Raw genomic sequence first — 24501 nt, 5'->3', positions numbered from 1 at the left:
ATAGTTAATCATATACTAGCACTGATAGTGGTGATCCGATTAGATTGATTTATTAGTTGAAGAGAAATATGATCCGGTTCAAATTGTTTTTAACTCGTTCTTAGAGGCTTGAAATTTAAGGAAAGGTATTAAAAAACAATAAATAAATGAAAATTCATACGTCGTGATTGTTTCATGTGAATGAAATGTGTGATTAATATACAGTGAGCGATATGTAAGTAATATTAGCGTACATTGTGCTTTTACCGTCCTCCACTACTAGGCAACGCGCCACAGTAATTATAAGCCTCTAGGAAGGTAGACAGCGACTGTAGCATACATCACGCATAATTATATTCACATAATAATTACTTTTCTACTTCTCTTCACAGTGACTGACCACTGAAATTCGTATGCTGCATCGTTGATCGAGCCATGGCCTCAGCGCTCCTATTTACTCACGAGATGGAGCATCTTTCTACACTCTCTGTCGATGGCGTGTATCCAAGTGGCGTTGGTGTTTTGCACACGTCGCACGCGACTACATTCACTTGCCACGTGCCGTTATGCGTCTCAAGCATATCATCATCTTTCTCTCCCCTCCGCCCTGTCGCTTTCTTGGACGACTTTAAGTTCACGCTTCGTGGCGTTTCTTAGAAAATTATGCACAACACGGCCAGATAATCGAGTCGATGTGCCTTACTGGCTATCCACAGGGACGCAGAGAATCAGCACATCAATATAAACATGCGCTCTTTATTCCATTTTACAGTAAAGCAAGTCACGTGATTTAAGGGGCAGCTTTGGCTCGCTTGTCAGGATAAGGAATCCGCTCAGATCCTCGCTTTGATGTTGACTGCATCATCTTTGCCACAAGGGGATCTAGAAAACAAAATACACCAATATTTCACGTACATTTATCGGTACATAAGATTTTATTATTTATGCAGTTGCAAAAATTGTTTGATTGAAATTCCGTGGATTAAAAAGTATTTTGTTTCTCTAGAAACAGCCCCAAATCCAAATTCTCTTCGCAGTCACGTCAATATGATAAGTCAGTAAAATCATTTTCTTGTAAGTAGTGTTCTGTAGGCCATCAAGTGCTACAATATGACATTTCCTGTATAACCGTTCTTCAAGTGTATTCTGAATGTGTAAATAAGATATAGAGACGGAAAATAAGATTTTCGACATTATTGTTGCAGAGATTACACAGCCTATGAATATGGCTAAATGTATCTTCCTCTTCTCAGCGATCCACGATCATTGTTCCTTGCTAAAGAACACCTTTGGATTTTTAGCTTAGCTACCCTAAGATCAACTCCTGATCAAGGTGAAGGAGATAAATTATAAATAAACTTCACTTCAGGCAAGCCAAGAAGAGTAGTCATATACAATTGCCTTGTTTTGTGTGATTCCGGCGAAAGTGTCGATTTGTGGACATTTGAAGGCTTCACGTGAATCTGGAGCTGTTCGTTATACACACACACACACACACACCAGTTTTCAGTTATAACGTTGACCGCTTTCGGCAAATGATGGATGAAAGGGCGAATAGATCTTTGCCTCAAGCAGGATTTAACGAGACGGCGTAAAGAGACTCATTGAGCCTCTTTATGCCGTGTCGGATTTAATATAAATGTAGCATTTATATTAAGGCTAGTCCGACATGGACTTAAAAGTCGGCTCAAACTGCGCGGTTGCGCATGCGTGTGCGCTGTCGAATTCTCACACACATCCTCACTGAACGTCATTCGCAAGTGCGCGTCGGGTTGCGACATGATTCGCTTTCAATTTAATCCGGCCGAAGCGCTTGTGTCCCGGTATCAACGCCATGGACTAAAATAAAGCCGAATATTGTTAAATACTACATTAATGATAAATCCAGCATTTAACTTGGCCCGGCATAAAGAGGCTCATTGATAGCAAAGACATGCAGCCTCTTTACGCCGGACAAGTAAATGCTGGATTTAAATTTATGCGGCATTCATTTGAAAGTTCTGTATGGAGAACTGTCAAATAAATGCTGCATCAATTTTAATCCAGCATTAAACTTGGCCTGCGTAAAGAGGCTCATTGACTATTATAATTCAGTTGAATTTAAATAGGAATTCATAAATTTTGTTATATACCGTCGAAAAGAGGCATTTCGAAAAGGATGACAAAGAGGAATGACTTGAGATATTGTAAAGGAGCTTATTTTCTATAGATGAGATAAAAATATTTGCTGATATGTCTATTAAGCATGAGAAATTCAATTTGAATATTTGACATTGAGCCGAAAATACTGCTACTTCTACTGCGGTAAGTTTATTTACTGTGCCCAGGAAACAACATTTTTCAGAGAAGGAACCAAACATCGGCCATTGTCGATGTTTTTGTGAAGCAAAAATTTGCTTCTAATTTTAGTTATGTGGAAACGATGTAATTATGGAGGCACAAAAACCTAAGACAGCGCTGCTTTGTCTGACGAAACAAATCATCTGCCTATCGTGAGCTTTACTTCAATGAATTGATCAGCTCGTAAGACAGAGAATGTTTTGATGGCTGGATTTAGAGGCTAGTTATTTGGCCGTTGATGTTTTGGTTCGCAGCATAGCACAATTTAAAACAAAATTTGAAATGCAGATTAGCTTATTAATTCCTGCAAGCGCGTAAGTGTGGAATCTTGCTTATTTCAGCGCCTCTCGTGTTCAACTGATATACTCATCAGGAATGACACCATCAAATAGGCGGAATATACGTAATTTCCTAAAGTAGCAATGCACTTAAAGTAAAATCCGCATTGCAAGACCTTAGAATGACTTTAAACGCCATTTCTATTGTAATAATGGCATTTCGTTTAGAAACTTGATTTTCTTCACAACTGGGATAATTCATATTTTGTCTTACACATAGACTTGTACATAGAAGACTTACAAGGGGTTAATGTATTATCCTGAGAATTTTAGGTAAATCATTCTTAGTTCCTATGGATTATGTTAGTTCTTACAATTCTTTTGTGACAATTATTTCTCGTTTTCTTGATCTCCTGAGGTAGATCCCAACAAGCGTCGAAACGTTGGTGGAAGAGATTAGATAGAAACAAGCTTTCTTGACCGAAAATCTACTTTTCATTCATTTTTTACATATCAGCGGTCGAAAGTTCAATCCAGTTAATCATGGGTTCCGTCCAAGTAAATTATAATGTTTTTGGACATTGCAAACAAAATAATAACCTTTTCGCAAGCCAACATGAAAGCTATTTAATGGGACATTTACTATGTATTTTTCTTCGTTTTGACAAATTCTAGCACAAACTTGCAATGTGGGGAAATTGTTTTCAGTTTATCCTGACCGATGTGGTCGCCATCTAACATAAACCATGCCATGTGAACATTTCAAAAGGTAATTTTTTGCTCAATCATAAATTGTAATAAAAAAAATTGAAAATTTTTTGTGCTTTGAAGCAATATTTCACTAAACAGAAACAGAAGTAATTCGAATCCGATATTGATTATAGAAGTAGAGGAGCAAATTGGAAAATGTCAGCTTGATGAATCGCGTTTTAGTAAATAATCAGTTGACCATCACAAAAAAAACTTTTTGCAGTTCTCAAATCTTTCTCAATCGTATACCGGAGAATCATAAGAAACTGTTTTTTTCTTTTCCAAGGTTAGTAGAATGTTGTGAATCTTTTAAACTTACCCTGTAGCCATCTAACTTGCGTAGCTGGTCCGTAGCCTTTTTCGTTACGCGCCGCTATGCGAAAAATGATGGCCGGCTTGCTCGTGTAATCAACGTGAGCGAGCATGAAAGAGCTATTGGACACTGTGCATTGATTGTTGGGACCGCAGTACACACGTACAAAAGCGAGTTGGGCTGCGGAGTTTGTTTCCTTAGTAGTTACGCTTCTTACTGCTAAGTACACTGAATATTCGAGGATGCCGCCCTCTGTAGTTGGCGGTGCCTCCCAAGACAGATGAGCACCATCAACCATTTTACTGATCTTAATGGTAGAGGGAGCGCCAGGGAAGCCAGGTAGGCATGTTTTGAAAAGAGACACTTTGCCCCACTCACCGCGGCCGCATCCGTTAATGGCCGCGACGCGAAACTTATATGCCGTGCCTTGTTCAAGCACTACTCTGCTAAGCATTTCTAATTCAGGTAATGTGTCCGAAGAAAGGTAGGGCTGCGTAGCACTGTTCCACTGACAAGGATCAATGTAACTAGTCACAGTGTGGTTGACACCTTTGAATATGCCCACGGTGCACCAAGGGTTTTCGCTAGTCTCCTCGTCAACCTATTTCAGAAATAAAATAAAAATAATTGATTATAGATAAGTTGCGAAGTTATTGAAATGAAGTCTTATTTAAAATATCAATATTTCAGTAGTTGAGCCGAATTTTCTAAATCAAGTACGCATTGTTCACAGAATCTTTGATCGCGCTCTAAACACTTTGACGAAGAGAAGAGAAATATAACGATAGAGAAGGTGAAATAAAACAAAATCTCTTTCAAGATTAAACTATTTTGATAAATCTCTTTAAGTTAATCTTAATTGAACTAATCGTTATTCAGGTTCAAACTTTAAAAAGGAAGACTTAGGCACATTTCATTCTCATTTCTTTTCAAAATTACCCAAGGGGTGGCTAATGTGGGTTTTGAGTGCCATAGCATCTCTGCATCTCCGTGCATCTCGACTGCATCTCGGACCAAGTGACACTGCATCTCCAACATTAGCCACCCCTTGGAATTACCAAAAAATTGTTTGTCCCAGAAAGAAGCTGTAGTGAATCCCAGCTTAAAGTTTGAGTATTAAAAACGAACCACAGCTGCCGAAGGTTTTGAATAGTGACGACTACTATTTGTATATAATATGCAATTTTCGTGAAAGAATTTACCTTTTGATCAGACAATTGCCGATTCGGTTTATTTAAATGCTGAGCAGCCGCCGAGACAAGAGTACCTAGAGTTCGCTTTTCTTCTGAATGCTGGTCTTTCGCCTTGTACAGTACGTATGTCTTGATATCGCCTACAGACTCAATTGCGCTGAGATTCAACGGCTCATTTCCTTTAATAGTTGTCAGAACATTCGTCGAATTCACGTCCATATGTCCGTTGTTACTTAAAACCAATTTTTCATTCATAGCATCCTGGAATGGAGACCATTCTTGATTATCCCATATATCTTATCTGTCTGTGTTGTTATGGTTAATTCAGGGTTTCTGAAACAAGTACCTTCTCATCCATGCAATCTTCCAGTGTCTGTGAAACTTCTTCTTCTTCTTCTTCTTCTTTAGTAGGCGGTGCACCGCCTTTGAGACCTATTTGTGGTGGCCTTCCTGTCCTTTTAACAAAACATTGCAGCTCATCCCAGGCACCGTCTAACTGCTCTATTTGGGCAGAAGTTTCCTCGGGAGTTTCGGGCTTAGGGATCACCACTACTGGAGACGTAGCAGAACTGCTCGGAGAGACGATCGTCATTGTCTTAGGCAACTGAACTGTGATGGCCTTGCCTGTAGCCAATTGTAAAGTTTTGTTTGGCACGTGGATCGTGATAGGACGAGCCGGCACAACTTTAGTCGCTCCACTAGTTGCAACACTTGTAAGAGGAGCACCAGGAACTACTGTACGTGTTCCACTACTCACCACAATTATCTGTTGATTAGGTCTTGCCTGTTGGTTTGCAATTAATATTTTCCCACCACTCGTCAGCGGCGTGGCGTTTTTCAACATAAATTTATCCATCGACGACACAATCTTCACTACGTTGCCCATTATTGGTTTATTGATTGTGGTACTGTTACCACTCATGGCGACGTTTCCACTGACAACAGTCACCTTGGGCAGCGACTGGACTGCCATGCCTGCGGAATAAATATGTCAAAATTAAGTCTAATGTTCACTATAGATTAAGAGAATTACGTGTAATGGATTTTTTTTTAAATATTTCTTGTCACACACGATATTATTATTAGCTGTTGTTAGGAAATTTTACTCTACATATAGTGATTTATCAGAGCATTTCACACTACTCATTTATATAAAATGGGACTTTTAATAAAAAGAGAAGAATATAAACGAATGAAGTAAAAAGAAGGCCGTTCCGTGTTTCATTTCCAAATTTTTAAAACTTCAATGATTTAAAGAACGTATATTCACCTTGACTGGTTTTTACTAGCTTCAGCACGTGTGCCTTACCGCTGCCAGGCACAGGGTGTCCTGCTGTACTTGTGCCCGCTGTTGTAGGTTTTTGTATAATAATCTGCTTTCCTATTGATGGGCGTGGTGCCCGTAGTAATGGCTGTTGGGGAGCACGTACCACCGCATTTGGTGTTGGAACACGTATGGGACGTGGCGGAATAATTGCCGGTTTGTTATCGATTCGCTGAATTTCAAGAATATAGTGTTGGGCCGTGGGTACAGCACCCCAGCACATTTCCAAACTGCGCGTAGATGCGCGAATTAGAGCTACGCGTGTGGCGGGCGGAGGAACCTCTACTTCCAAATACCACAAGTCCTTGCAACAAACACGTACTTGATTGTTCCATGATTTGCGATACCCATCACGACCCGACCAGACGTACAGGCGGCTCTGAATACCAACCGCACTGTGACCAGCGCGTGCACGCGGTACATTTTCAATCGTCATGTCAACTGAAAGCTCTTCCCATGTCATGGATTCTGTAAACAATATTATAATAAAACATTACCTTAAACACTAAATATTGCATACACATTAAATTACGGAAAACAAATAATGGACAAAAAGTTGAAGACATAAAATTCAAGTACACACATCTTATCTACGCAGTTTTTTTTCTTCAAAATCACAGAAACCTAATTAACTGCTATGCTTAAGTTTATGAAAGATAAAGTACTCACCGAGATTTAGGCAGGCTAAGGTATTAGTGCACTTCCATTCCTTTTCACTGGCCACCTTTCCATCGTCGGTGACGAAAGGAACCCAGCCACCGAAGACAAACATCCTATGACCGATCAGAGTGCTCGTGTGTAAAGATCTGGGCAGTGGAGGTCGACCCACTGCCTGAGGTCTCGTCCACTTCATAGCCTCCGTATCTAATAGCCACAAATCTCCCAGACGACATCCACTCATGCCTCCATACACAACTAAGTGAGATCTCTTGGCCGCGTCTGTGTAAAGTACGCTTGTGTGACTCTCACGAGGCGAAGGTCGCTCGCCTGAGCACAGAGGAACCTCCCATACGGGAGGTTCTGTCCTGATATTCAGGACAAACAGGTCATTGAGGTATTTAGGAATGTTGTTCTTCGGGTCATCGCTCTCATTCGCAAGGCCGCCAAATAAAAACACGCGATCGCCTACAAGGGTAAAAGAGTGCCCCAGTCGAGGACATGGCGCCCCGTAAGCTTTATCTGGTACAGGGCGTAGACGTCGCCATTCCCATTTGGTTGCCTGAAGCTCATACAAGTCGTTACTGTATTTTCCATATTCGACCATGCCACCGAACACGAAAATTTTTGTGCCGTCCACCACAAAACCATATGCTGCACATCCTGGGGGCACGTCGCCTTTCGTCGCTGGCACATACCATTGGTTAGTTACTGTGGAGTAATGTAAAGAAACAGATATAATAGCGATTCAGCATTTACAAGACTTGAACAGAAAAACATTCTATCAATGTCACGTGAAAGATTTGTCGCCTGTCTACATATTCAATAACAAAAATGTCAAACAAAATCGGCCGCATAAAAAAACTGTGATCAAAAGTCACAAAGAATATTATATTTGCGAATTGATTTCTTAGAATATCTCCACACGATGTTGAAACAGAATGCATTTTAGACACTTTATTCTATATCATTTAATCATACCACGCAGTATGTTGACAATCATTTTTCACTGAGATTTTTCTTTTTCAAGTTGATAATTTTCGCACATGATAACAGGCATGACGACAGAGCCCTATTTCACGTCTTTTATTGCATTTTATATTTGAATTTGAACAAGTGATGGGGGATCGCTCACTTCACATTTCACTTCATCGGCCATCCAATGAGTACCTAACACCGCGACCCTAGAGACATTTTGTTTAGATTTTCGATGGCCTATGGCAAGCTAATTTCAAAGTGATTGCTTGCTCTTATTTACAAAATCTGAGTCACCGAAATCTGTAGCAAACTGACCTAATCTCCCGAAATATTGGCTTTTTTAAGTTTACATACATTTTTGTTTATACTCTGGTTATCGAATATTGTTACAAATCCCACTGTACCATTATTATCTATTGTGACAGTGTATTTTGACATTGTGATATTGTATTTTTAATTGTCAATGTCTGCCGAAATCGGGTAAAATACCTCAAACTGTCTTTTGACGCTTATATGCTTCTACTTACCTGTATTATACACGTGCAACTCTTCCACAATACCCTCGTTTCCGCCGCCAAAGATCACCATGAGCTCTTTAATTGCCAAGGCACGGTGGCCGTGACGGGGGCGCGGTTGCGGACCCGTGGAGCTTATAACTTTGCGCCATTTAAAGGGTGCCGCAGATCGGCCGCAGGGCGCCCCCGCCCCCTCGTTTTCTGCACAACTTATTACGTCCAGAGCGCAACCTTTCAAACACCTTAGCGGTCTCGATGGTGACTTTTCAACGAGATGGCGTCCTTTCGGCACCGCTCACACAACCAATAAAGAAACGTCTTATTTTGAATAGCTACCCAATTGCTAAGGGGACCATCATAAGACAGTCCTTGCGTTTTCCGCATGCGCTAGAATAAGAAAGGTAACGACGTTTTCCGCAGAGCCAACTGGTCGGCGTAAGATAAGATATGGTCTTGTGGCCGGAAAGGCTGGGACCGTACAGCATTAAAAGGAAAAAGAAAGATAAAATATCATAACTATTCAATATATACATGGTGGCCAGAAGACAGATCTACTATAAGAATGTCGTCCGAATATAAATGAAGTCGAATTTACTAATATATAAGAAAATACAATTTGAACCTATAAAATGTACTTTATGTGACAATTGTATCTAACCGCGTTAGCAGACACAGATTCCATTATCCAACTGTTTTGGAGAAAAATAGTTAGGGATCTATAGCTACAATTGATTCTAAAAATATTATAGAGAAATGCTACCTACCTAATGATCCAAATTGTACTTTTAACCACTAATTAAATCATAACCTTTCGATTTGGACTATTTTCAGTCAAAAACAATACTTCTGAAATGTTTCACGAAAAAAATTGAAAAAAGCCGTTAATCTGTATTATACTGTATTATTATACTTGGGATTTTCAGCTAATTACTGAAAACAGACTCTTGACTGTCACTGAATTTGTTCACTATCGAAAAGTACTAAGAATAAGGCAATATATTTCCTGATTTGAATACATGAAGTTTTTTACGGGCGATTTCCATTTAACTTTAGAATCTTAAGCGCTTTAAATTTTTGTCACCTGGACGGCAGACTTGCCGGCTGGCTCCCAAATCAGTAAACTGAAGTAAATTTAAAGTAGCATGGTATACAATTTAGTCGGTGGTGTCACCGCTGTGTTGTACAATCCTAAAACTTTGATGACTTGTTCTTTGTGCCTAATTCTATATGTGTGAAATCGTCTACAAATAGGAATATAATGAAGCTAACAAATATAAGACGTTTGCAACTGTTTCAAATCGCTGTACAACAATTACAATTATTACAATGAGATTAAAATTATTTTTCCACCAAAACTTGGATTAAAAAAGGAAATTGCTCACAATTCGTATCGGTAAGTGTCGACATTGTGGATAACTTAGCTATACTATATAGTGGGATAAGCGCTTAAGCTTTAGTTAATTATGCAATAAAGTAAATAGGTGCATGATTGTAGAAAACTATTTATTCGATGATTATATGATTTTCTGGTACATTTATGCACATGTTCCACAATAAGGACCAAAGAAGAAGTGAAATAATCCTTAATTTATTTAAGAAATATGAAGTTATTTTCTCTAACAAATTATTTTGACAACTTGAAGTAGTAGAATCTGTGGTTTTTTCTGACAGGATATAAAAGCGCTTTTAAATGGGTAAATTATTATTTAAAGTATAGTTTTTTTTTATATTTCTAAGAATTTTCAGCTCAATGAGCTTTGCGTTTAACTATGGCAATACGCTTGAATGAAACTAAGTTGAAAGTCATACCATTTTCACCCAAAACACTAAATTATGATTTTAAAATATGATAAAACAAGAGCATTAGTTCTGTATTGCATAGAAGTTTATTGCAATTTTAATAAATTCACAGATATATTGCAAATTCATTGCGAAACTTTTTGGATTCGTTCTTTCCCTAGGCCATCATTTACTAAGTCGTTGACTTCTCCGTGTGTGATAATTAAATACCAGATTTTAGGCAGAATTTTTTACATAGCAAAACTTTAGCAACGGTGAAACAGTATAAAATTTATTACAATATGATTGGGGCAACTACGATATTCTTTAAGGTATTCTTTAAGTGGCACTATCTATTGATATTGTATCAGAAATATAATATAAAAGAAACTTAATTAGAGTTGGTTAGCGCCGGCGAGAGTGACTGTGGCCGTGATCGTCTTGATTGTGGTGGTGACCCGAGAGCAGCTGCAGACCCAGCATTAGCACAAAACCTATCACGGTGCTCAAGAATTTTAGAATGCCAGAGCGGTCACGATTAAGAATCTCAAAGAAAACAATATATAGAAGCGTTCCTGTAGCAATGCCCTGTAAGACTGCCGCAGTCCCAGTTGCTGTTGTGTTCAGACTGGTTATTGCCAAACCAATACCAATGCCAATAGGTGATACTGCAGCAAATGTGATGACATAGATAGCGGCGAGGTAATGACGTGTGCTTGTTACGACGAGCTCCACGCCTACACAGAAAGCCAACACAAGTTTATGCGCCGCTACAGCACCAAACATGTACCACACGGCCGAAGAAGATGACTCCAGGCCTACAGCCAAGCCTTCGAACAGCTCGTGTACCGACAATGCCAGCACCACGAGTAAGCCGCGAAAGGATGACACTAGCACATCGTTGTCGGTCAGCACATGAGTATGACCGTGCAGGTGAGTGTGGCCTGAAAAAAAATCAGTTTAGAATACAGAGACAACATGAATTGCCCTCACTTTTTAAGCAGAGCATCTGCTTATCTATACTTTAAAGATATGAGCACAAAAAACAAAATTTTCGGAAAAATTATATAAATAACACATCTACATGACGCGGCATTTTGAAATTCGATTAGTTTACTGGATTCGTCGTCAGTAAACAGACCAAGCACATACGCGCCACAACTGATAAAATTAGCGATATCGACTTAAGTTAAAAAAAAGCCAATAATCAATCAATATTTTTAAAGTGTAAGACGAATTCGTTGAGCATGGTCAATAGCTAAGTTTGGAATTTGTAAAAAAAAAGGTGGACTGTATTAAATGATGAAAGATTGACAAAGCGCGTGTTTATATGATGACTGTTCTTGATGAACTGATTTTATTTCTATACAATTTTTAATAATGCACGCCGCGTGTGGATTGCACTCTGGACTCAGCCAAAGACGCTTAATTAGCAAAAATAATGTGACTGACTTCAGGGTGCATTCTCACGCGGCGAGAGAAATTTAATATGATAAAAATGCGCAATGCGCAAAGCAGAAAAAATGACAATTTATGGAACATTGACTTGAACATTACGAGTCCAACACGCGGAAAATAAAAAAAAACTCTCCTGTTCAGCATTGAACAGAACATATAATCTTTTTTTTTTCACTAACAAACAGCCGATTCCAAAAGGAAAGAATTAATTTCTAGTTAATATAATTGGGTAAATAAGTGGAATTGAAAGAGGAGGAAGTTTAAATCACGAGAAGGAAAAATAACACGATTTTGAAAGAACTTTGAAATGTCTGTATTTGCCGCAATGATCGCACATATGCGAGTGTTTCAAATGTAATCTTAAAAACACGGCTCAGATGTGAATCAACTTTACCATCTAAGTTTCTAATTGAAACTATAAATGGATTGTTTAAATCCAATTTGGATTAATTAAATTTTCGATCAAGAAATTTTCAGGGGAGTTTTCAAACCAATTCGAGGGAAAACATCAAGGGAATTGAAACATACCTGCTGGCACTTGAACGTGTACGGCCTCCAGACCCGTCATTTGTTTTCCTTCCACTACCAGGTCAACCGTGGATGCACTGCCATTACGAACTGAACTTCGCGAGGCGCGCTCAAAGGCCGTTTCAACTTCGGCCCGTTGTCCTCGACGCATAACTACGTGCACAACTTCTTCCACGAAGCACATGAGGAAGAAGCCGGCGCACATGAGTAGTTCCGCTGCTGATACTGGAAACTCTGGTAGCAGGCCGTCTGCTTGCAGTGCTGTAAGATTGTGACTAACCTCAGGCAGTAGGTGTAGAAAAGTTGTGGCAAGTAGAACGCCCCCGCCAAAACATAGAAGCGCTCCTATTATTCGACCAGTGCGTGACTTCCGTCCCGCCTCATGCCAGCGGCACCATGTGGCGAGTTTAAAGGGCGCTAAGCCTAGTAAAAGAGATCCCACAAATAGTACAGTCATGGCTGTTACCTTCGCCACCATCACGCTCTGTCCGTCATCTTGATTCTCCATTCTGTCGAAAATATGTACTTTTTAAGTAAACTAATAATCAATAAATAGTTATAATGAATAGATCAAACAGCAGCAAATTATTTTATTCACAAAATATTTTTTCAAATATGTCAAACAGTTATGTTTCGATTGATTACTAACATTGGATTACTAATTATTGGATATATTTTGTTGATGTCTTGACTAGAATTAGGTAATAAAGGCAAAGGTGTAGTTCACACATCGTTTTTATTTAACTAATACTTCTTAATAGTAACAAAATAGAAAATCGTTGACTGACTTGAGCGACATGAGAAAGGTTCTTCTCTGCGTTATATATCCACTGTCAATATTATCTAATATAGACAAAATTAACTGAAACTAAATAATTTACCTGGATGCTAAAAGAACTTAGCTATAATATACCATAAAAGGAAAGAAATCCAAGAAAATAAGTTGGACGACGTCTGACCTGTTCGTCTAGTCCTCTATTCTAATCGCTAATCGAACTGTTTAAGTTTTCACTTAACATAATTAAGCATTTCATTATTAACGGATTTGGTACACTATGAATTTTGGACGGAACTCTAATTGGATAGATATTGCTGGAAGATATTACCGTTTTAACCGTATTAACAAACTGAGATGTTTCTCTCACGAACTGTTCAGCCCAACTGTGAATTTTAAGTATTAAGGCATTGTTTTTGGCGGAAAACAGTCTATATACCCTAATGAAAATATGCCAATTTGAATTTTTATCGTATTTCAGCAGCTTTATATTTATTGTACACTATTTTCTATACATTATGTTAAGATGAATGGAATTGAGAAGCTTTTATATTAAATGATGACTAAGAAAATCCAATTAAATCTAAGGATTCCCACTATTCATTAATAAATTTTATAGTTTTCCGGACAATAATTAAAAAAAATTATTTAACTACGCAAAGATGTCTTAGAACAAAGTTTTTGAACTTGCTAGATGGTAACGGAACCATCAAAATATTACATTGTACACTACATCTGCGAAGCTGATTGCCTTGAAAAGTGGAAGGCGCCTTTAGTTTATTTGATCTCTATTAATGCTTGTATACTTACTTAGTGTTTTCACAACAAAAACGGCGTGATTAGCACTGTATAAAAGTTGAGTTCGTTGTGGCCGTTGTTCGTTAAACGATGGTCATATTAACGCTTCTATCACCCATTATATCTAATACAAAATCGCGATAGGGAGGCCTACTTTGATTGGCAATTCATATGCACGTATGTATTGCGTGGTGACGGACAAAGTGTACCTTCGGACAAATTCGTTCTCCGTCTCACTCCACTCATTGTGCCACTGCCGCGTCAGCTTTATTACCTTGTGGACAATGTCTCATCGACACAGCTTTATCATATACCACTCGTCAAGTGAGCGCAGATAGACTGGATGAACAAAGCAATATGGGCATTCCGATGCGGTCACATCGTCTTCTGGTGACCCCCAGTGCACCTCTGGCAAACAAACGGCCAAGGTAACTTGATTTATCGTACTCCTTATTCGTCCAAATTACTCTCGAAGACACTCCAACGAGCCGTTGTATCACCTGTAGTCAAGTCATTTTATCAGCTTATCTTACAAGGCCAGTGCGTTTTGGTTCATCATATCTTTAATTGATCTTAGAACAGCGGAGTAGCTCCAAAGTTTTCAAATATCAAATTTAGGAATTCAATTGCGTTTTATGTTCAGGCATTTCCCTTTTCATATATTTTTCACATGTTTCTAAGGGATTTAGCAGACATGAATCTTACTTACACTCACAGAGTTTTGGAACCGAAAGTACTCAAGCTGGCTGTCAGATTCTTGCTGTTAACTATAACATACCAACATTTGCGCTCAATTCATACTATAGGGGTTGAGTAAATTGGGAAAATGTTTTTTGGATGTGTTTAAAATGGCGGACGGAGGGGTAGGGGGGTTTGATTTTATATAACCATTCTCTAGAAGATATAGGACTTTTGATCTTTGGTCAAAACCGCATGTCGATATCTCTTACCGTTTAGGCGCCACAAGTCCATTTACGTCGATTTGAACGACCGACGGACGGCACTCAAAAAAAAATGTGACCCCACACTTTTTCGTCATGTTTTGTGATGTTATGCCTCCCTGATGCCATTTTGGTATATTTTGTGAGTTTTTGCATTTCGTGCGAGTACAAGCACAGCGGGCATCGCCCAGATGTAATAAGTCTGAAACGGATCTATTGGCACTTCTGTTAAAACTCCTGCTAGAAATCTGCAGTATTTGGGGTGCCCAATGAAAATGTAATCATCCAAATTTCAATCCAATTGGCGGGTTGCCAATTGAACAACTCCTTTTGTCCTGATTCGGGGCAATTGAACCTCTTTCAGCGGGCCCAATCGTGCTTTTGATTACTAATTGAACTATTGCTTTCGATTTAGACTATATTCGGCCAAAAACAATGTAAGCTAACCCAGACATTCAGATTCTGCGCAAATCTTTTTTGCAGATGATATTGCCTTTTTACAAGCGTTATCAGTCCTGTATTGTTCCTATCTATATGTTGGGACAGATGCGAAACACCATTCTATACAAGTTTTCACGTCAACTGGAACTTTTAACAACAACCCTGTTTAGGCTGCTTGTATCTAATATTTGCCGTTGAATGTCCTAATATTTTTCGCATATATTGTGATCGATCATTTGCAAAACATTCAGAATTGAGAACCAATGTCTATTGACCACTAACACATGCTGCCACTGGCCAATCTTCCTTTGATACTTCGAGACCCAACGTAGCCTTATGGATTCTCTTCCGATGAAAATTGTGCTGACGACAATCATTGCACTTCTCACGAAGAGTCGGCTGCTTGGCGGGAGGCTTCCTTTCTTCCAACTTTGGCGTTGAGGTCACTGAATGTCATTTTCGTGCCATAGACTGGCAAAGAGTCATACGCTCTTGTAATGGTCTCGTACAACACATAAATATCCGCATAATCGTGTTCTTCCGTAGAAGAGTACCTGGAAATCAGGGACATTATGCGAAATTTCACTCTCGCTCTGAAAAATAAATTCTCTGTGCTGCTTAAGGAATTCTTCACTGAATAGTAAAATAATAGCGATGAACGTATATTCAACAAATGTTGATTCATTTTTTTTAAAATTTATTTACATGGTGATTTTTCAAGCTATTAAAATAGTTTTTTTTACAATTTGTGTTCCACCAATGATCTATCATTGTCACAGTCCCGAAAGGAATACGTATTGACCAGACATGGGAGGGATAGTTATAATAATAATAAGTATCGGAAATATAGCGGCACAAACAATTGACACAGCAGAGTTCCGAAATATCTCTCGAAATATCTCTCCTGAGTAGACTGAATGCTCTGGGATTCCGCGGTATCCCGCATGGCTGGCTAAGCTCTTACCTTGTTGGGCGCACTCAGAGAGTCAAGCTGGGGCAGCGTTGTACAAGCGAGTCGGTGACTTGTGAGTTTGGCGTTCCTCAAGGATCAGTTCTTGGGCCGCTCCTGTTCCTGATATATGTAAATGGTCTACTCACTCTCCCACTGGAGGGGCATATTACGGCCTACGCCGATGACGTTGCCCTTGTCTACTCTAGTGCCACGTGGGATGATGTTGAGCGACAAATGAATGCTGACCTCTCTGCGCTCAGGAGCTGGCTCGAGGCCAACGGCATGGTCCTCAGCTCGAAGACCGTGCGCATGGACTTCAGAGGAGGCCTCGGTGGTGGCGGTGACCTGGTGTGCCACTCCTCGCGCTGCACTCGCGCTGCTGATGCGTGCCTTGCGGACTGCCTGCCCATAGAGTGTGTTCCGACCTTCAAGTACCTGCGCGTCACCCTGGACTCGGAGCTGACATGGAGGGGACACATCAGCCGTATCACCAGTGACCTGCGCTGCATTGCCCGTCAGATGTACTCACTGAGAGCGCTGTGTTCGGAGCATCTGATGCGGGTCATCTATTTCGCTTTGGCGGAATCGAGACTCAGCTATGGCCTTCTGATTTGGGGCAACGCGTGTGAGACTCATCTATCCCCGCTGACAAGAACACAGAAGACCATCGTAAGGGTAATGGCGCGCGCCGGCCGGAGGGCCCACTCTTGGCCACTGTACCAGGAATGGGAAATCCTGCCCCTGGGACATCTTTTTGTGTCCAGGATTGTGGGTGCCTTCTTGAGCGCCCAGGCCGGTCTCAGGCCTGACTGCGGTCTGTTCTGCCCCACGACGGAGATGAGGGGAAGGGAGCTCTTGATGGTTCCCAGGCCGCTGTCGGAGCGCTTCAAGAGATCGGTGAACTACGCCGCACCGACAGTCATCAATAATATGGTCCGCGAAGGTGTTGCTCTCAGCAGAGCCTCGATCAGGAACTGGCTGCTTGGGACTCCCCCAGAGGAGGTCCAGGCAAGATGCAGATCGCAATACGGCAGCTAGCGCTGTCAGAATATGCGCCGCACCGACACGGCGCCAAAACAGCCCCTAGGGGCTATGGCGCGTAACTCTCCTTGTTCACGGAAGGATGATAAATAAATGAATGAATGAATGAATGAATATTTCGTGAGATTCGGAGTTGATGAGATCAGTGCTGTATTGTCGAGACGGAACCGATGGCCGATGCGTGGACGCGTGCAGGCGCAGGTGGCGGTTGATTAAGCGGCACCGCAGAGTCGGACAACATCCGGGCCAGCGAACAAACATCGCACGGAGTAGGCAGCACGCATCAGTGCCGACTCCAACATCAAGGCGGGCAGGCAAGAGAAGAAAAGAATCAAGGAGTAAATAAATCAGGATACAATATAAGAGTGTTAGAATTACGCGGCGTTAGAATGTGAGAATAAAAAACATTTCTCATCATGACATGCTCTGAGTTGGTGAATGATTTCTTAAACAATCAGTTCTCCAAGATTAAGAAGCTTTGCACGGGCGCTACCGATTGCCAGTACATGAATAACACTCAAATGGCGAATGTAGAAGCAGCGCTATGTGAAAAATGACTCTTCACATTCGACAGAAAATTCTAAAGTGAGAAAGTTGTAACTTTTTCTGTCTCTTGCCGGACTGTTCGCAGCTTGTGTGAACATAAAGGAGCACGCAATGCAGCAGCTGGAAATACCGAACAGCAAATTGGACCTGCTGGTGGAAACACGCGGACAGGATTCGACGAATCAGAAGGCGTAGCTGAAGAATGAGGATATCTCCTCGCTGTCCAGGAATGAGTAGCTGTTCCAGAAAATACGTGGGAATAAGGAGCTGGTGAAAATATGTGATGAACTTATAAATAGGTGTTCCACAACAACTGAAATTCCATTGTATTTTATTCCTAACAGATAAAATATTTCTGATGGCACAGCTAAGAATGACTTTTCTATTAGGTAAAATCATATACGAGAGGGTAATTATTTTCATAAATTTCCAGGCAATTACTTGCATTAGTTTCATCTCATGACCAATGTTCTCAGTTGATTTGAGGAGATGGAAAAATTGTGTTATGATTAAAAGTCGCAAGCAAGAGAGAAAGCTTCAAAAGTTTGTTGCAAAAAGATTGAAAAATATAGAAGAAAAGAAGAAATACATTCCAGAAGGAGCATAAGAAGCGGAAGCGCGTAAGGAGGCGTTATTGGAGCGCATCACGGAAAAGCAGAAGAACATCACGGGCGGATCCCTGTCAGCCTAATGATATAAATAAAGTGTTACCATAATTATCTGTGTATCGGAATCATAATTACCATAATTGCGGAAAAGCAACAAATAATAATATCGCACGAGACATGCAACGACGAGCAGGATTTTATTGAATTCAACTGAGCACACCATTTAAGAGAGTCCGTCTCTTATCATTTAAACGACGTGTTCTTCATCCATTAGACCATGACCAACATTTGACTTCATTTGAAGCCTCAGAAGAGTCTAATTGCAGAAAAAAAGCAATGTCATCAGCAGGGGAAGCGCTATGAGAAAAATGACTCTTCACATTCGACAGAAAATTCAAAAGTGAGAAAATTGTAACTTTCTTCTGTCTTTTTCTGTCCAGGAATTAGTAGCTACTCCAGAAAATACGTGAAAATAAGAAGCTGGTGAAAATTTGTGAGGAACTTATAAATAGGTATTCTTCAACAACTGGAACTTCATTGTATTGTCTCCCTCATAGATAAAAAAAAAATCTCTGATAGCACAGCCAGGAGAGTTAAAGGCGTTTTACCTACACAAGCTGTTACCGTCATCTTCCACAAAGATTTTGTGGTTCATTGCTAATCAAGCCAGAAATTGTTTATTTGGTTTTCTTATTTAATTTATCAAGCCTGTGAAATACTGCTACAGCAGAAACCCAAAAGAAGTTTCAAAAACTTTATACCTCAAGAAAGAAAATGAAGATAGCTTGTATTAAAATTACAAATGTGAAGTGTTATTAAATATTTTAAATATTATATATTGGCAAAAGAAAGAATAATATAACATATGCATGGCGCATGGTTTTTTTTAGTGTTGAAGTTATATAAAATTCTGTAAGCTATGTGCTAAATATTTCTTCGTAATATTTTTATCATTTTTCTTCAATTGTAAGTCGAATAAGGTGTTGAATACTTTTTTGGAAGAATATTTGAACTGATTTTTAGTTTTACATCAATTCGAAATTGCCGTATATGAAGTTTGCCGCACAGTGAGTGCTTGTGTGGCCAGAGAGATTAAGAAAATTAAATGAATAAATGAAAAGATTAAGGACAGCGATGAGGAAATTGAGAGATACAAGGACACAACTCTTGTGCGCTTCCAAGGAACAGTTCTGTCAAACTTGACAGGGGCGAGAAAACAGTGATTGATGTGGTGTTTGGAAAAAAGAGATCAATGACGTCTTTGTCGACACCGGAAAAGCCCAAAACGCCACATAAAACTCCTCAGCGCGAATTTGTGCAGTTACAATGCCCTCCCGCGTGAGGCGCGCGAGACCATGGGGGGCATCAGGAAGCACTTTCAGGCTGCTGATCTGGTCAGTGACCCATCATAATCAATAGATAGACGATTTGAAATCTTTTCTTTGTTTTGTTTCATCAATTCTTAATCTTCATTTTTCCACTTTTTCTTTTTTCATAATTAGCAAATTGTAAGAGGGGTAGGCCCTAAGTTTTTGCTCATACAATAAAAATTGAAATTGAAAATTGAATATGGAGAAAGCATTACAGAAAACACCGCTCAAGGAGGCATCCGAGGAAAAGGAGGATGCGTGAGTCACCAAAGCCGCCGTCTGAGAGTGACTCCCAGTCAGCGGCCGAGAAGACAGTGAAAAGAAGGCGTCGGAGAGCGATGGTCAGTGGGAGGATCTTGGGAGGGAGGGAGAGGGTCTAGCACGGCGCACAGAGCAAGAGCAAGAGGAGTGCCGAAGAGAATCCGGAAAATAGTGGAGTTTAGAAGAGACGCAAGATTGCTCCGGAATCGCCTAAGCAGATCAACACGATGATGAACGGAATGTTCAACATGGAGCCTTCAGGTCAATGTCTGCAATCTGCGCGATGACAAGTTGATCAGGAAGGCGCAGGTGACGAAGCAGTTCAAGCTCGGACATCAAATGCAAGAGCCCAGCGCCGTGTTTCCACGCCCCACGACCTACTGTCACCGCTGCGACTTTCTGCCGTGTTAGAAGGCAGGGTCCAGAGGTTTCGAAAGGTTGACTTGGCCTCCTAGACCCCTTGTTGCCTGACTTTAGGCTCCGCTCTGAGCCAAACAGCCTCAATGGCTAAGTCACTCCAGCCGATGTTTCGAGTCACCAGCCCAGCATCTCTCTCGCACCAGGATGTGTCGATGACATCTACTTTGCGATGAAGCCGAAGAGAGTGCTGAAGATGATTCACTGGATGAATTGGAGGCAAAATATGAGACGGTGAAAAAGGCGAGAAAGGAAATCCGGAGAATAGGGGACTGTGAAACAAGGACACAACTCTTGTGCGCTTCCAAAGAACGGTTCTGTCGAACTTGACAGAGGCCGAGAAAACAGTGATTGATGTGGTGTTTGGAAAAAAAAGAGATCAATGACTTCTCTGTCGAGGCAATATGGCGAGACAATTCCCTACGTCCATAGCGCCAGAAATCTTAGAGTTATCTTCAATAATTTCTTGGCGTAGGACGACCACACTTCCTACATCTGTAAAAAGGTGAATTTCCCTCTTTCCACACTTCGAAGACACAAGCGTGAGTCCTCCAAGGACTTGATGCACAGAAAGACGAAGAAGAAGTTACTAAACAAGTTAAACGGTGTATAGTGTACATTCTTTACACGAAGAGGGATGGGCAAAAAGAGCTCGTGCACAAGTATCTTTTAGAAACCTGCAGAGTTTGAAGGAGAATAAACTCAACGGAAGCGGCACGGTCCGTGAGTTCTTCAGCGACTTAAAGCTTCATAAATTGTATAATAAAATAAAAAAAATGTATAATAAAATAGTAAATAGTAAGTAGTTAATAGGAATGCGTGAGCAAGAAGAGCTCGAGCACCAATGTCTTCGAGAAAATTATCAAAGAGCTTCAAAGAATCCAAATTCTACGGCAGCGACACTGTTCGTGAGTCCTCCAAGGACTTGATGAACTGGAAGATGAAGAAGAAGTTTCTGAGCAAGTGAATCAGTCTCATGTACATTCTTTGCGTTAATTGTCAGTTAATTACCTAAATGTTTTTTTTGTTATGATGATATTAAGGAACCAATATTTAAGAATACCCTTTTTGGGGGGTAATATACAAGTCATATATAGATGTGGCAATAATGTCAACATTCTGACACAAAAACTCGCCATTCTCAACATCTTGTTAATGTGTAGAATCTCAATTAGGTCGAGAAGAGTCGTGTCCGAATGGACAAAAATTATCTAAGCCAATTCAACGAAATTGATTCTCCAGCCCATTAAAGTGTTAAATAAATACATAATTAATAAATTGGCGGCAAGTGTGTGTCTGATAACGTGGTATGATTTAGTATTTAGCATTTTTCCAATAATTTGCCAAAGCGCTGGAAATATTTGGGGTTCCTTTTGCGTGAAATGTTTAAAATTTTAAATCTTTGTACTGATTTTGGCTATATTAACTCCCTTTATGACTTGGGTCACTTAGGATGATTGAGACCAGGCAATTGGACGATGGTGGGAGGTTGAAAATTTCCATCCACAGTGGCATAAAAAGGTCTCCAATCGCCCAAACTCGGGCCTCCCCCCCAGTCAGCGAGTATAAAAGAGACTGGCTCGCGTATTAATACGAAATCACTTTCACTGCGATCGTCGTGGCGCGCGCTAAAAGTAAATCCGTTTGAAGCTAATATGCGGTTGCTTATTCTGTTCTGTCTCATTGTCCTGGCCGCAGCGGCTGATAAGGAGGAAGGAATCAAAGTGTATAAAAGGCTCATTCCAGCTGACGTGCTGCGCGGTAAGTCAGAGTATTTTCGTGAAGGTGACTCGAACATAATCAGTGAAAGTGGCGCAGCAACACTCATGCAATCCTCGTGGCCTCCACTCCCCAAAATGCTAATATTTTGCTCAGTGTTGTGAGAGAAAAAGTACAGATGATCACCTTGCCCAAAAGCAAAAGAAAGCTCCAGACCAACATTGCTCAAGAAACATCCAAATCACCGTCATCCGGTCTGCCTTGCGTAATTATTTTCAGTAGCACTACATCTCTATTGAGTAATTGAGATGAGGACAAATAAACGTCATCAATGGTGATAATTGGAGTTGGTTTTGCGCACCATATATCTCAAGGAAAGCTACTCTCATGTCTTAGTTAACCATTTTCACACTTCACATTTATTGAATCATCTGTTGTATATGCTCCATTCAACTTGTTGCAAGTTGTCTAAAAATTTACATCTCATTTTAGAGTGTGAAAAAACTTATGAATAAAAGTTAAACTTAGGTTGTGAGTCACCACAACTTTGTAATTCGTCATACAGCTCCTGGCTGATCAGGTTTTTGAAAAAGGCGGAATTCCGGCCTATATATATATATATATATATATATATATATATATATATAATATATATATATATATATATATATATATATATATATATATATATATAATACATAGAATGGAAATATAATGATTTGACTTGCTTCTATAGTGCTATACGCACGCAGGAGTAATCTTTGGGAACGGGACGCAAGAAATTTTTCATTGCAACTACAAGCTACGAGTTTTTAACACTTTGACTTTTCATACAGGAATATAAAGCTCCAATTAATGACACTAGGAAAATTTGAAATGGGCTGTCAAATGAGTGATGAGCAAAATGTCTTCAAAGAGCCTTTTGGAGCAATTTTTGGAAGCAAATCTCTGTCTCTTAAATTCATTTTGCAATACTAATATTTCCCTATTGACTTTTTGTGTTATTTTATTATTATATAAGTGTTCTTTTTATTTTATTTAACTTCAATTAAGGTAAAAAAAACATCAGAATATATACGAAACATCAAAATCACTGTGAGTTTAAATGGTATTATAACAGATGAAAAAAAAATGCGGAAACAGGTTTCTTTTGAATTTTCTATCTAAGATCTATTTGAAAATAAAAACAGGTTTCGTGAAAATATATTTATAGATGTATAAATATGATTAAATAATAATTCAGCCCAAGGCGTTGTACTAGATTCTTAAAAGATTTTTGCAGCACTGCATTGTCTTTTCATTCAGTAGCGAAAACTATCACCTTAGAATGCGCGTGTGAACAATACTGTCGTAATGACAAATTATCATATTACAGACCGAAATAAAACGGTTGAATGAAATGAATTGGCCAATGCGAGAATAAAGAGATTGTCAATTGCTATTTACTGTCACCTTGGCGAGCGGATGACCCTGATATGGAACTTCCCCATCAGGCGAGGTCACGTTCACTTACCTTGCGAACCCACAATCACCCTCTAATTTCAGATTTCCCGGGCATGTGCTTTGCCTCGACGCGCTGTGCCACGGTTGAGCCAGGAAAGTCATGGGAGCTGTCTCCATTCTGTGGACGTTCAACGTGCGTGGTTTCAGACGATAAAGAGCCCAAGTTACTAGAATTGGTGGAGGACTGTGGTCCATTGCCTCTTGCTAATGAGAAATGCAAGCTGGACACGGATAAAACCAACAAAACTGCTCCTTTTCCGCAATGTTGCCCCATCTTTACTTGCGAGGAAGGTGTAAAACTGGAATATCCGGACTTTAGTAAGGGCCAAGAAGCGCCTGCCAAGAATCCCTGAGTTCTGGATTGTCGGTCTACCCCTTTTTCCTAATAAATCATCCTACAATCATGGATTGTTTCATTCTCGGACACACAACTGTATTCAATGTAGGAAGTTTTTCTTAGTGAGATTTTCTGAAATCACAGCAAATGGCAGCGTAAATAAAATCAAGAATTCTGAACGCAATGTGTCCCAAATTTTTAATTGCTAACAGCTACAAAGAATTTTGTGGCCACTGTGGTCAAATTTCAATCTCAAGCCTCAGTGCATCGGCATTTGGCATAAACACACTTCTTCACATGGAGCCAAAAAGAACTTGTCCGCTGTACTTGATCCGAAAATGAACGACATGACGTCACAAAGAGTCGGATTTGGGGAAATAATTTCTTATGGAAGAGTGAGCGCCAAATATTTCAATGTAATTCAGAATTGTTTCTTCGGAAAGATTTTTGTGATCAAACATAAGTTAAAGCAATCACAATTTTTGGTTGATCACTATTATTAATTAACTTTCTGACCATTTCAAATTTTTGCGAAAAGGCTACCGTCTTTTTTTAGTAAGGGAGAATATACTATTTGGAATTTATTACGTTATGAATGTCTTATAAAATGTCCTAATTGAAGTATTTTATATTGATCGGAGCACAGATTTTCAGTCATATGTCCTCTGAATTGTTGGCCTAATCGGTGGTAATCGAAAGG

General features: G+C 39.9%; 3 protein-coding genes across 4 annotated transcripts; 1 reads left to right on the top strand and 2 right to left on the bottom strand.

Moving 5' to 3' along the window:
- Positions 1-715: 715 nt before the first annotated feature.
- Positions 716-9734, bottom strand: LOC132257067 (host cell factor 2). The gene is made up of 8 exons (XM_059753774.1): positions 9710-9734; positions 8340-8621; positions 6847-7545; positions 6124-6645; positions 5200-5828; positions 4863-5114; positions 3667-4261; positions 716-861 (listed from the first exon to the last, which is right to left on the bottom strand). The coding sequence occupies exons 1-8, from the start codon at positions 9732-9734 to the stop codon at positions 770-772; spliced, it is 3096 nt and encodes a 1031-aa protein (XP_059609757.1). The 3' UTR covers positions 716-769.
- LOC132257054 (zinc transporter ZIP1-like) lies at positions 9130-14396 on the bottom strand. 2 transcript variants are annotated; one of them, XM_059753754.1, is made up of 3 exons: positions 13678-14396; positions 12093-12601; positions 9130-11050 (listed from the first exon to the last, which is right to left on the bottom strand). In XM_059753754.1, the coding sequence occupies exons 2-3, from the start codon at positions 12598-12600 to the stop codon at positions 10512-10514; spliced, it is 1047 nt and encodes a 348-aa protein (XP_059609737.1). In that variant the 5' UTR covers position 12601; positions 13678-14396; the 3' UTR covers positions 9130-10511. The 2 variants fall into 2 exon arrangements, with proteins under 2 accessions (XP_059609737.1, XP_059609736.1); XM_059753753.1 differs by lacking the exon at positions 13678-14396 and having other exon boundaries at positions 9131-11050; positions 12093-13545.
- A 7427-nt stretch (positions 14397-21823) lies between these two features.
- Positions 21824-23985, top strand: LOC132257055 (uncharacterized). Its single transcript, XM_059753756.1, has 2 exons — positions 21824-22003; positions 23507-23985. The coding sequence occupies exons 1-2, from the start codon at positions 21898-21900 to the stop codon at positions 23815-23817; spliced, it is 417 nt and encodes a 138-aa protein (XP_059609739.1). The 5' UTR covers positions 21824-21897; the 3' UTR covers positions 23818-23985.
- Positions 23986-24501: the final 516 nt, after the last annotated feature.

The sequence above is a fragment of the Phlebotomus argentipes genome, unplaced genomic scaffold (genome assembly GCF_947086385.1).
Source record: "Phlebotomus argentipes unplaced genomic scaffold, Phlebotomus argentipes genome assembly contig_75, whole genome shotgun sequence".
NCBI lineage: Eukaryota > Metazoa > Arthropoda > Insecta > Diptera > Psychodidae > Phlebotomus > Phlebotomus argentipes.
This window is presented reverse-complemented; position numbering and strand designations above follow the sequence as displayed.

Coding starts and splice junctions, on each gene's coding strand:
- LOC132257067 (XM_059753774.1), bottom strand. CDS start 9,734: ATGTCGACACTTACCGATACGAATT. Junction 7,546..8,339: donor GTTGCACGTGTATAATACAG/GTAAGTAGAAGC, acceptor ATTACTCCACAG/TAACTAACCAATGGTATGTG. Junction 5,115..5,199: donor AAGATTGCATGGATGAGAAG/GTACTTGTTTCA, acceptor TCTCCATTCCAG/GATGCTATGAATGAAAAATT.
- LOC132257055 (XM_059753756.1), top strand. CDS start 21,898: ATGCGGTTGCTTATTCTGTTCTGTCTCATTGTCCTGGCCGCAGCGGCT. Junction 22,004..23,506: donor TCCAGCTGACGTGCTGCGCG/GTAAGTCAGAGT, acceptor CTCTAATTTCAG/ATTTCCCGGGCATGTGCTTT.
- LOC132257054 (XM_059753754.1), bottom strand. CDS start 12,600: ATGGAGAATCAAGATGACGGACAGAGCGTGATGGTGGCGAAGGTAACA. Junction 11,051..12,092: donor ACACGTTCAAGTGCCAGCAG/GTATGTTTCAAT, acceptor ATTTTTTTTCAG/GCCACACTCACCTGCACGGT.